Raw genomic sequence first — 13,334 nt, 5'->3', positions numbered from 1 at the left:
AACTAGGCTAACTTTTTATTCCAGTTTTTTTTTTTTAATTAAACTCAAATTTCAAATTTCACATTGATCATAGTGGGATTTAAATCCCTGTCCCCAGAACATTATTCTGGGGTTTTGGATTACTAGTCCAATGACATTACCACTATACCACCACCTCCCCATTCGCTACAATCCTGATTGTTCACCTTCTGGGAGCAGTTTAGAATTTAACAAAGGACCACCAATGACCAAGGGATGGATTGATTAAGAGGGGAATAAACAATACTAAATAGGGAACATAAATGTGGACTGTAAGAGCTTCTGTAAATAAATAGAAACAAATTAATGAAGACAAATGTTGGAACCTTACAGTCTGAAATGGGAGCATTGTGAAAGCAGTTAAACAACTACTTCAGTACTTTAGTTTCTTCTTTACAGAAGAAGAAGCAAATAATTTCCCAGAAAAGTTAGGAAAGCAAGGGTCTATTGGAAAGGAAGAATTGCCTGAAATTAGTGTTTTTTTAATTGTGCTGGAGAAATTACAGGGACTGAAAGTGATAATTTGATCATGTACATTCAGGGATATTAGAACAGATGGCTATGGAGATAGACGCATTGCTGGCACGTTCCAAAATTTTGCAGATTCTGGAAGAGTCTTATCAGATCTACTGGAGTTTTTTGAGGATGTAACTGGAAGAACTCAATAATGGAGAACTGGCAAATGTGTTTTTGGATATTCCGAAAACTTGGATAATGTCCCACGAAAGTGCTTATTACGTGAAATCAAAGGACAGGGGATTGGGTGATGTACTGGAAAGAATTAAGACTTGGTTCGTAGACAACAAACAGTGTAACAATAAATGGGTCTTTTTCAGAGTGGGATGATGACCTGAGGTTTACTTAAGGGATCAGTGCTGGAGCCCCACCTGTTGACAATGTATATCAACAATTTGTTTGTGAGTGGGCAAATACTATGGCCGATGCAGTACAATATGGAGAATTATGAAGTTATCTAATTCAGTGGGAAAAACAGAATGGTAGAGCATCATTTAATTGGTGATAGGTTGGGAAAGCTTGATGCACAAAGGAACTTGGATGTCTTTGCACACATGTCACTGAAAGCAATCATGCAGATGCAACAAGCCATTGGGAAGGCTGTCATTGCGAGAAGATTTGTGTGTAGGAGCAAAGACATTAGTGAGGCTACACCTGTAATATTGTGTTCAGTTTAAATAACCTTACCTAAGAAAAAATATTCGGCAAATTTTTTGTTAACTGACACCGATGGAACTGGGATTGTGCCGATTGATCAAATATTCCAGATATTCAAGAGGTCCACATAATCCGTGTAAAAACACACAAATAGAAACAATGCTGGATGTATATACATCACTTGTACTTTATTTACATCATAAATCACTTAAATAATAAAGCAGCTTTAAGTAAAAATTACAGTAGGAAGACTTCTCATTCGCACCCTGAACCGACTACTCGGACATTGTGATAATATAGTAAACTTTGCGGTATTTGAAGTGTTTCGTTCTTACTGGTTTATTGAGGGTGCCGGGTAAAACAAAGTTTCCTATATTGCCATAAATGGATGCTGCAAAGGCTTACCAGACTCATTTCTGGGGTGGCAGTTTTTGTTGTGTTTGAGGTCATTGTGTCATCTGGGCCTGTACTCACTGGAGTTTAGAAGAATGAGAGAGAATCTCATTAAATTTACAAAATTATATCAGACCTTAACAGACTGGTTGCAGGGACTATGTTTCCCCTAGCCATGTAATCCAGAATAAGGGGGTCCAGGTCTTCGGATGTGGGGTATGCCTTTTCAGACTGAGGAGGAGGAATTTCCTCACTCGGCGTGGTGAACTTAAGAAATTCTCTACTACAGAAAACTGAGGCTATGCCACTGAATATGTTTACGGGAAAAGTTTGTTATATTTCTGGAGACAAAAGGAGAGAGAGCAGGAATATGGCAGGAGATGAAAGATCAGCCATGAACACGTCGAATGGCAGAGTGGATTTGATGGGCTGAATGGCCTGCTCCTATTTCCTATGATTATAAATGATTAGGTCTCAAGAATCAGAGTTCAAAAATTGTAGGTGAAGCCAAATTATGGGATATAGTCAATCCTGAGGAAAACTCCAACCAGGTACAAGATGACATTAACTACTTGCAAAATGGGAGTGTAAATGGTAAATTAATTTCTGTATAGTTATGCAAGAATGCATTTCGATAAGAAGCGTAAGGAGACCACCTGCTCCTTGGAAGATGACAGCCTGAAAGAGGCAGAAGTATTTAAAAAAAAAAGTCCAGGAATCTAGATTCGCAGACTGTTCCAAGTTGTAACCAGTTTATCAAAGCCATAAAATGTTCACAGCCTCAGGTTCATTTCTAGAAGAATATATTTCGAAAGCAGGGAAGTTGGATTCAATTAATAAGACTCTTGCTTATCCAGACTTTTCCAAGAGTCTTTTCCTCCGTCTTAGTCTCCATATTATGAAAAGAATATATAAGCACAAAGAGGTGCACAGAAAGATTTAGAAGGTTGAAACCACAGCAGACATGGTACAAGCGCCTGTAGTTAACACTAAGTAGAGTTGCTTTTCTCGAGAAAAGAGAAGTCTATGAGGTGACTAATAGTAGTCTTTAAAGTTCTAAAGGTGTTTGATTAGGTGGACAGAGAACCCAAAACTCAGGACCATAAACATAAAGTAGCTCGTCATACAAACAATAAGGAATTCAAGGGAAATTACATTAATCAGGAGTAGTGAGAATGTAGAATTCACAACCATGTGAACAGGGTGAGGAGAATAACATCTAACTAAGGGTAAAATCGAAGAGGGAGAGTCTAGAACTGATGTATATGTTGATGGGGTGTGATGAAATAGACTGGCAAGACTTATGTGGAGCAAAAACACAAACATAGACTTGTTGAGCTAAACGACCTGTTAAAATCTATGTAATTGTATTAACAAGATAATATTCATGCCTCCTTTTCAGTAATTTAATGTAAAATACTAATTTCTGTTGGCGGCACAGTGGCTCAGTGGTTAGCACTGCTACCTCACAGCACCAGGGTGACTGTGTGTGTGGAGTTTGCACGTTCTCCCTGTGTCTGCGTGGATTTCCTCCAACTTGCTTCCACAGTCCAAAGATGTGCAGGCTAGGTGGATTGGCCCATAGTGTTCAGGGATGTGTAGATTTAGGTGGGTTATAGGGGGTGGGTCTGGGTGGGATGCTCTGAGGGTCAGTGTCGACTTGTTGGGCCGAAGGGCCTGTTTCTACACTATAGGGATTCTATGATTTAATACATTTTAGTTGTGTGCATAAGTTTCTCAGTGACTTTGGAAAATCTTTGTTCAAACTAATAACCAACAACACTGACATCTAATGATGAGGAGAAAGCCTTCTGAATAAACAAGCAAGTGCTGGATGGGTGCTAGCGAATAGAAAAGGTGAGGCAGTGGAGGGATTAGAATCATCGAATTTTATGATACAGAAGAAAGCCATTCGACCCATCGTGACTGTTACCAGCTCCTAAAAGAGCTGCCCAGCTAGTCTTATTCTCCTGTCCTATCTCCGTAGCACTCTTAAGTTCATCACTTTCCAATAATTTTGAAACCTCCAATGGAATTCTCCTTCCCCACTCTGCCAGGCAGCGCATTCTAAATCCTAACAACTCTGATTAAAGATGTTTTCTGTCATCTCAATCTTAGCTGTCTTGCTGACAATCTTGAAATTGTGACCCTTACTTGAAAGCCATGTCAAGAACATCTTTCTTTGCATGGAGAGGTGCCCATATTCTCCATTTCTTGTTTTCAGTGTTGTCACAGATATGCTATTGTACATGGAAGCAAGTAAATTCACCCTGAAAGTCCCCAAAACACTCAAGAAATTCAATCATACAGGCAGCCAAGCTGGAAAGAGTCACCCCCATGAATAGAATGGACAGAATCCTTGAGATGCAGCTCTTCCAATCACAGGCTGCTTTTGTCCCATTTGTGTTGTGATTGAAGCAGCATGAAGTACATAAATGGCGACTGGGAGCAAGGCTGGAGATAGTGAGAATAGTGAGGCCAGAGGCCATGGGAGATTGGGAAGTGAGGCAATTGGGTTGTGATGGAGAGGGTAACAGGTGCAAGGTAGGTTACTGGAGTTGGGAGTGAGGCCTGAGAGCTAGCAAAAGATGGGTCACAAAGGTGGGAGGAGCAGCTGTCCATTTTGCTTTCAGTCTAGCACAATCACTTTCTAGTTCATGCTTTCCTGTGTTTGCATTCTCACTTTTTAGCCCATGCACTCTCCCTCTGTCCAGCACATCCTATCCCACTGTTGCCAGCTGGGGCTCCCACTCTGTCCCTCCTGCACACTGTGGCTCTGAGGTTTACAGACAGAAAATTTATTAAAGAATCTACTTCCATTTTCATTCTGATTTTGTCCCAACTGAATCTACTCTTTTTGGTCTCTGATCCCCTGCCAAATGGTGCTTGCCTCATGTTAATCTTTGGTGGTAGAATGTAAGATGGATATTGCTTGTTAATTTGTTTTCACTCTGCTTACAGAATTTTTGAGTATTAAATAGATAGTGAGCTGTTTTGCTTTTTGACTTGATAAATTGAGATTAATGGTTGGTTGTTCAAACCAGTGGAATCTTTTGGCTATATCCTGTTAGTAAGAATTTAGGATTAACAAATTTCACCTATTTTAAAGAAGAGGGTTCTGGTCCCTAACCAGACCATGTCTAAGCTTGGAAGGCTGATCTGGAATACTGTCTGCTCCCCACCCATCTGAATCATTTGCTTCAAATTGTTAACCAGAAAAATGTCCTGATAGTATGATCATTTAGTATGTTTGACCACTTTTACCTCTGATAACAGTTACTGCAACATGAGTTATGGAAACCCACACTGCTACCAGTGCTTCCTTTCTGCATTTACATGAGCTGTGGAATAATTGTGTGTTTGAAAATATGTGCATTTTGATAAGGTTTTTTCCACAAGTTTAAGTCTCACCTTCAAAGTGGTTATATAAACATTTATAAACTTAAAGTATCAAAATTGTTGTAGAGTGAGTAGTCTAACATTATCTTCATGTAATATTTTATTTTCTTTTGCAGTACCTTCTCCAAGTAAGCTCAGACTTCCTACCACACCATCTCCATTAGCGCTCCGTCAGCCACTGAAAGCAATGGCCAATCCAGGGCCTGTCTCCACAAATTCTGCATCTAGCCACAACAGCCCTGGATCAGGGTCCTCTGTTCAGTCACTCAGTTCACCAGTTCACACTGCTGCAGGTAGTGTTAATCCTAATAAAGGACAAGTTGCAGGGAGTCGGAGTGGCTTGCCTCGACCTAGTGCCTGTGCTGGAGGGGGAATACCAGTGCCTCGGAGTAAACTAGCACAGCCAGTTAGAAGGTAAGAGTTTAACAAACAGAATCCTTACTTTACGTGAAGCAGAATTCTGACTAATGCTAATCAAGGGACTAAAGAACTGCATCAATTAACTATGTGAAAACCAAAAGGTTATAGATTAAAACAAAATAACTGAATTAATTTTCCTTTATTTTTGTGTCAGTTCTTCTTTGCAACATCTAAGAGATTTCAAGCTGCTGAAGAAATGTAGCTCACTGACATTTGAGGTTTTTTTCTTAAGTCTACTTTTTTGGAGTGAATCTTAGGTGCTTTCTATTTGCTATCTTTCACCTATTTAAGATTAGTAAAATTATGGGCTGTTTAAACAGTTTTCCTCATCTTTATTATTTTGATTGACACAACATGTACATCTGATCCACACAGGCCAGAGATTTTCCCATTTACGTTTGAGACAGCTGAGATGCAGTAATCAGCTCCTCTGCCCTTGACGTAGAAAAAGTAGAACCTGGGAGGGTTCTTGTTCCTGTTAATTGATTTCTAACCAAAAGAGACAGTCAATATGTCCTAATGGTCAAGTAGCTTAACTATACAATCATCTTGCTTCGTACATGGAAAGTTCACACTTAGTTTGTAGCCCCACACGAGAGAAAGTGGCCCTTGTAAGGTGAAGTCAAAACCACCTTTCACAACAGTTGTAGATGTTTGGTAGAATTCACCACAGGATACAAGGTCAAATCTGCTTATGTTTAGCAAAGAATAGAATTGTATTGCAGTTTTCATTACACCACAGCATTGGTGGAGGGAAGATCTGTGTTTGGGTTCCAAGAGACAATAAGTAACTCCTTGACCCACGTAGTGCCTTGTTTCTGTTTAAATGAGTGTTTTATTTGTGCATAGTGCTTGTTCCATTGAAAATTGCATTCTTGAAAGTTTTCATCTCATTACGCCAGTTCTAAACAAGTTAGAATAATAATCCCACTCTTGCAGTTGAGAGGTTCTAAATATCAGGAAAGACTCGATTTGATTTTGTAACTGAAAGAAAGCAGGGTGAGGAGTGGCCATCTTTTTAAACTTTTTTTCCAGGTAGACGTAAAAATGTCACTTTGTGGTGATTTCAACACTGAGGGTTATATATATAAGCAAGGCACTAATAAGTCGAAAGGAATTCAGGACAAATTTTATTACTTAAAGGGAGGAAATTGGAACTTGCTTGCACAAGAAAGATTATTTAAATATTTAAAGTGAAAAGTGGGTTACTACTTAATTAAGAAAGCAAATAATTGCATTTGAAGCAGTACAGAAGAGGTTCTCTTGTCTGATTCCTGATTTGAAAGTGTGGTCTTAAAAGGAATGACAGGTTGGATTTGTATCCATTGGAATTCAGAAGAATGCGAAGTGGTCATTTTGAGACACACAAGATCCTGAAAGAACTTGACAGTGCTGAAAGGATGTTTCCACTTGTGGCAGAGACTAGATCTGGATGACACAGTTTAAAAATAAGTGGCTTTCCATTTAAGATGGAGAGAGAGAGCATTGTCTATTTTTCTGAAGGTCATAAGTTTGGAATTCCTTGCCCCAGAGACTGGTGGACGGCCGTGTCATTAAATAATTTTAAAAATGTTCTTAGTTAGATTCTTGACTAAATGTTGTCAAAAAGTATAATGGGCTGGCAGGAAAGTAGAGGTGGGGGCACAGTCGGATCAACCAAAATCTTATTGATGTGGACGTGCCGGTGTTGGACTGGGGTGGACCAGGTCAGAAATCAGATGACACCAGGTTATAGTCCAACAGGCTTCTCTAATTGAATGGAGGAACGGGCTTGAGGGATTAAATTTGTTTTACTGTTAATTCGTGAGATGTGAGCATCGCAGGCTAGACTAACATTTATTGCCTATCCCTAATTAAGAACAAGAGAAGTAGCAAATAGCATTAGAGTATATATTTTATTTTGTACGATATTAACTTGCATATTTGATTCTTTTTTCCTGGTGAGCGAGGTCCTACAAAACCCAGCTGCAGCTCTACTGCTCTGATTGTTACATTGATTGTAATGGGAAAATCTGATTCGCTTTAAGTGTTCATTTCAATTTGCACATCACAGAAAGACAACTACAGTATGTGAGGAGTTATTGTTTTGGAAAATTGCATTACAGAGGGTATGTAGGAGACTAGCTAGAGTTGCTTGGACTGGTGAATTTTAGTTTTGAGGAATTAGATAGAAAATAGGAATAGGAGTATGCCATTTGGCCCTTTGAGCCAGATGGTCTCAAGTTACTTCCTTTGGATGAGAGAATGTTAAGGGACACCCCCTACCTGAGAGATAGAGACAGAGTGAATAAGATTCCAGTTCCCTTTGACTGAAGGATCCATAGCTGAGGGGTATTGATCTTGGGTAAAATCTAGAATATTTAGAAGGGATTTAAGGAGAAATTCTTTCACCTGTAGGATAGTCGGAATTTGGAACTCTCAGCCTGAATAGGTGGTAGAAGCAAAAGCGCCTAACACTTGAGGCATAATTGGTTATGTATTTGAAGTGCTGGAACCTACAAGCTGATGACCCATCTGTTGGAAAGGGGGTTAGGCTAGCTATTGGCTGGCACAGACATGATGAGCTAATGGCTTCTTGCTGTAAGTTTCTGATTTTTTTTTTTCTAGTTATGTTGGATGTAGAGTAAAGTCAACGTGGTCTGACCAGACCACAGGACTGCGCTCTTATTAGAGACAACTGGTGATGGTTTAACCAGAGTAGCCAGTTGCTTAGTAAATTTTTGAAGCCATAACTATTTTAGAGTCTTTCTTGAATCCATTGATTGATTCTGCCTCCACTACACTCTGAGGTAGTGAGTTCCATGTTCACAACCCTCTGAGAGAAGTAGTTTCTCCTTATCTCAGTTTTGAACCTACCTCCTCTCTCTATATCTATGACCTCTTGTTCGAGACTGTCCCACAAGGGGGATCATCTGTTCAATGTCCAATTTATCAATTCCCTTTAGCATTTAATGTATCTCAATCAGATTCCCCCCCCTCATTCTTCTGAACTCCAGCAGGTACAAGTCCATGCTATTCAATCACTCCGTTTACTACAGCCTTTTAATCCCTGGAATCAGCCTGGTTCAATTACAGTTCCTCAGTTCTTCCATGATATTTGCCCTTTTCTATCTTCAAAGCTTGAAATATATATATATAAAGTTTCTATCTCCCCGTCTGTTGATCCACTGAACCATTCTCTGCTCACAATTTCACGGCTGTGGCAAATTTTATCACAGCAGCTGAGAGGATCAGCAGTCTCGTCAATTTGTGTACCTCCTCACATAAATGGATTTTTTTTAAACAATCCAAAATCACCTCTTCAACAGAAACATATCAGTTCTTCTCTGGTCCAAATCCTATTTGTGCACCACGTTTTGCTAAAATTTGGCCATTAGTTTTGGGATATAATGTTTGCAGGTAACCAGTCCAATTGGCAAAACTGTTACCTTCAGTGGTGCAGGTTGTTTGTGAATACCCACAGTATTGGTTGATTCGATTGAGACCATTGCCAGCTATACTACTAATTTTTAAACTAGTGCAAAAACTTAAATTGTAATTGAAGGTCCAGAATATTTTGTGCTGATTTTGCTCAATTTTGGTCAATGTGTGCTAGAAATGTCCTGGGGAAACTGTACCCCCATGTATTCTTTGTATTTGACTTTCTGCATATGTTGCTCATGTACTTTCCAATTCATTAATATTGACATTTTAACATTTCAGACGTCTTGCAGAGATCTCTTCTGGCAATCTAGCTCTCTTCATTTGTATTTCTGACGCATCGGTTTGTTTGAACTTTTCGGCTTTGGAATTTTGTAAAGAGACACTTGCAGTGACATTTTAATATTAAGATTTCTTTAAACTGGAACTATATCCTGAATCAAAATATGAATTTAATCTTGGTACTTGGTTACCAAAGGTTTTTAAAATCCCTGCTTTACAAGAACAAGAGCATTTAGGTTTAAAGCCTATAAATATGTTGTAGCAGCTTCCTGTTCTCTGTATCGATTGTGTAACAAAATCAAATGATATAAAGCTGTCTGACTTTCTTGTTAACTTATAATCAAAGTACAATTTTGTATTCTCAATTGTAATTACTTTTTCTTCCTATAATTGACGTCCAGGTCATTGCCAACTCCGAAGACTTACAGCAGCATTAGAGATGAAAGCTGGAAAGATGGCTGCTATTGATCTGAGTGCACGAGTCTGAAGCTTGCTCTGCTACTTTTCCTGAATCAAAAGGACTTTTTACTTGGACTGTTCAGAGAGATTTAGTAGGATTTGAGACAATCCAGTTCTCTGCCATAAATCAGCACAAGTTGGTGGAGATCATGGAGTAGCACTTTACTGACATTAAATATCAGACTTTTTCTTACATGTACAATCAGTTTTTTTCATGACTGTCCATTATTTTAATGCTTATGAGCAACTTGTCATTCAAAGAATAAAGCATAAGTCTGGACACAATCCCAAAAATGCCAAAGAAAAATCTTACAATAACCATTGGTTGGGGGAAATGGATAACTAATACTGTTGAGACTTGAATGGTCAACAAAAGACTAGCTGTGAAATTCTGTTTTGTACAAATTTGATGTTCTGTAAGTAAAGCAAGCCACAATTCCATTATCGTGATCAGAGAGCAGTTATAGTAATCTGCTGCCTGTTGCTAACTGATTTATTTCAATACGGAAATGTATAGCATCCCAGCTGTTATATTTATAAATTTATGAGTGACAAAAGATAAATTGCGCATTTTTCCAATTTTATTTTTGAAGCTTTCAGGGTTGGGGATAATGGGAGGGGTATGAATGTTATTTTAATTCATAGCAATTTATGTTAATACTCCAATTATTACAATCTCTGAAATTTTACTTCCAAACCTTTCTTGGTCTCTAAAGAAAGAAGTTAAGATTGCGCCAATAGTTTTCATTATAGAAGCCGATATGTATTTTGAACAAGATGGATGTAACGTTTGACACTTTAGTGATCACTGGAGTTGTGTCCTGTTGTACTTTGTAACTGACTGAAAGTTTAGTGAGAAAAGGCAAGTTGTAACTTCAATGGTGCTTTGTGCAGACATGTTTCTTTGTGGATAAATGGCATAAGTTGAAAGTTGCGTGTGTATTGTAAATGAGACACTTTGTTTAAATTTTTGCCCACACTAAGAAGAAAATGTTTGTATGGAAAGCCTTCAGTATCACTTTTTCTCCAGTTGACCATTTTTTGTTTAATTGCCAAAGGGCTTAGGGTCACGTGAGTTTTACACAACTGCTTTTGTCAAATTGTAAAGCACTGGCTCAGGAAAGAGTGGCTTTAATGTACAGCCAAGTTTTCAGCACACAGCATATAATAGGACACGTCTGTTTTGGTAACACATGTTCCCTTAGAAGTAGGTAGTGAAAACTTGGTCCATTCAAGTTGTAATCTAATCACACCGCAGTGCTTACAAAAAATAATGCAACATCATTCTGTCTAAACTATGCACTCGTATCCTGTTATACAAACGCACTTGCTTGGAGCTGTTCAATACATATTGCAGCCTAGTAGGTACTATAATTCAGTAATTACAATGTTCAGAAGATCACTACACTTGTCTATATTCTTATGAACGATTGAGTTTATATTTAAATATATTTGTATACTACCGAGAGTAGTATATTCTAAGTTTTATTATTTTGCAATTAATTCCATAAATAGCTCAAATTGACATTAATGTAGTTAATAACCAGAGGCTAATTTTTTTTTAAAAGTAATTTTGGATTCATTTACAGGAATATACCTTGCAAATTTAGAAGAAAGCCTACTTTACAAATGCCCTTAACATTCAAATGCGGGAGCCAATAATTTAATGGGCAGATAGACATACAAGAAAAGTGGGGTTAAAATGGAAGTAGACAGTGAGTGAATGAGCTGAATGTAGGAGATGAGTGAGCAAACAGTGAATAAGGTGACTGTTGAGTGGACAGTGAGAGTTACAGATGATTAAGTTTGCATTTGAAGCATAGAGTAGATGTGGTACCATGTGAACAATTAGTGAGTGAGTTGAATGTGATTTTTTACTTCTGTTTGTTTACCAATCTGACTGACCAGCTGAAGTAAATGTCATGTCATATCTCAATCGTACAAGTTGGATAGGTTTGTAAAACGCTGATTCACGAGAGGATAATTGTGTGTTGCAAGGAAAGAATTTGTTCAAATGTAATCCTGTACATCCAATGTTTATTGTCAGTATCTTTTTATATTTACACAGTCATTTGACGTTAAATAATTGTCTGAGCAAGGAATTTGTTTATTTTATATTTGCAAATGGCCTTTCGTTGAAAAGTAGAACAATGAGCAGTGTAATTCTTACAATTAAGAATTTGCTTTCATTACAAGTTACAGTATTTATGAATGTATTTTGTGAAGTTAAGTCTTTTCATAAATTGGAGGTTTGAATTAGTCCTTTCTGCAGGAGGGATATAATGTTTAAAGATGCAGAATGAATGCAAGAACTGCTGTAAAACAGCACCTTGTGGAAGTGACGTAACTACAAGCCCACTCCAAGTTACAAGTTCACTTCAGAAACAACTACAAACAATGACTGTACACAATAGATGACATTCTTTTGTGTTATTATGGGAAAACTTTGTTTTAAAATGCATTCATAAGTATACACTTGCTCTGCCGTGCTGGAAGACACAATTGGGCAAAAATAAAACCTTATCATAACCCTAAATTGATCCCTAAAATTAAAAGCATGTTACCGTATGGTGTTTTAATTAACTGCAGAGGAATAAATTACAAATATGACATTCAAGCAACATTGAACTTAAAATGTGGGCAAAATAAACTTGCTTTCATCCTGACAAGTGTGGAATTCTTAATTTTATATAATAAAAAATAGTGCCTATAATTTAAATTCCTTTTTGAGGTTTCAATTTTGTTTGTTGAATGTGAGTTAATTTTTTGTGCCAATAGATTGGAGTAAATGATACTCAATGTGAGTAAGTGGTTATATATTGCTTTCAATATTTAATTTTTTTGCTCGGCTATGTAACTTTTGTAATGTTAATGAACTTTTTTTTTAAAAAAAACAGGAATCATCTTGGGGGAAAAAATAAACAGTTCTTGACATTGTAAAACAATTTAATATTGTAGTAATGACATTTCCTATTGAGCAGAGAAGCATTTTGACCATATCTGTGCTTGAAATTTACTTTGTGCCACTGTTATGAATTAACTGGGAATAATGCACCAATAATCAGGCCACACAAGCTGTTGCAAATGTGTAAATATCTAACATAAACAACAAAGATTATCAGGTGCCTTATCTGCTATTCAGGTTACATCACTAACAAAAATAACTACTGTAAACCAGCTAATGGCAGAGGGGTGTAAAAGATGTAATCTGCTACTGTATTGAAATTATGTCTATTTAAAACCCCAAGCATGCTCAAATAAGGCGAGAAACAAACTGGTTAGGGGAGGAAAAGAAAATTCTACAAAGAAACCTAGGAGCAGGAGGAGGCCCTTCGGCCAATTGAGCCTGCTCTGCTTTTCTTCGCGATCATGGCTGATCATCCATCTCAATAGCCTAATCCTGATTTCTCCCCATAACCTTAGATCCCATTTGCCCCAAGTGCTATATGTAGTAGCTTCTTGGATACATTCAATGTTTTGGCATCAACTACTTCCTGTGGTAATGAATTCCACAGGCTCACCACTCTTTGGGAGAAGAAATGACTCCTCATCTCCATCCTAAATCATCTACCCCTAATCCTCATACTGTGACCCCTGGTTCTGGACACACCCACCACTGGGAACATCCTCCCTGCATCTATCCTGTCCAGTCCTGTTAGAATTCTATAAGTCTCTGAGATCCACCCTCATCCATCTAAACTCTAGCAAAAACAATCCCAACCTAGTCAATCTCTCCTCATACATCAGACCCACCATCCCTAGAATCAGCT

The 13,334-nt window shown here is 37.9% G+C and overlaps 1 protein-coding gene across 1 annotated transcript in view; it reads left to right on the top strand.

The window, feature by feature from the left end:
- The window catches only part of slain2 (SLAIN motif family, member 2), a 59,381-nt gene extending 47,098 nt beyond the window's left edge, over positions 1–12,283 (top strand). The window contains exons 7-8 of the mRNA XM_020512064.2: positions 5,100–5,397; positions 9,507–12,283. Of these exons, the coding sequence (XP_020367653.2) occupies positions 5,100–5,397; positions 9,507–9,573 (365 nt within the window). The 3' untranslated portion in view covers positions 9,574–12,283. The remainder of the gene's footprint in view (positions 1–5,099; positions 5,398–9,506) is intronic.
- Positions 12,284–13,334: the final 1,051 nt, after the last annotated feature.

This window comes from Rhincodon typus, chromosome 1 (assembly GCF_021869965.1).
Source record: "Rhincodon typus isolate 14 chromosome 1, sRhiTyp1.1, whole genome shotgun sequence".
NCBI lineage: Eukaryota > Metazoa > Chordata > Chondrichthyes > Orectolobiformes > Rhincodontidae > Rhincodon > Rhincodon typus.
This window is presented reverse-complemented; position numbering and strand designations above follow the sequence as displayed.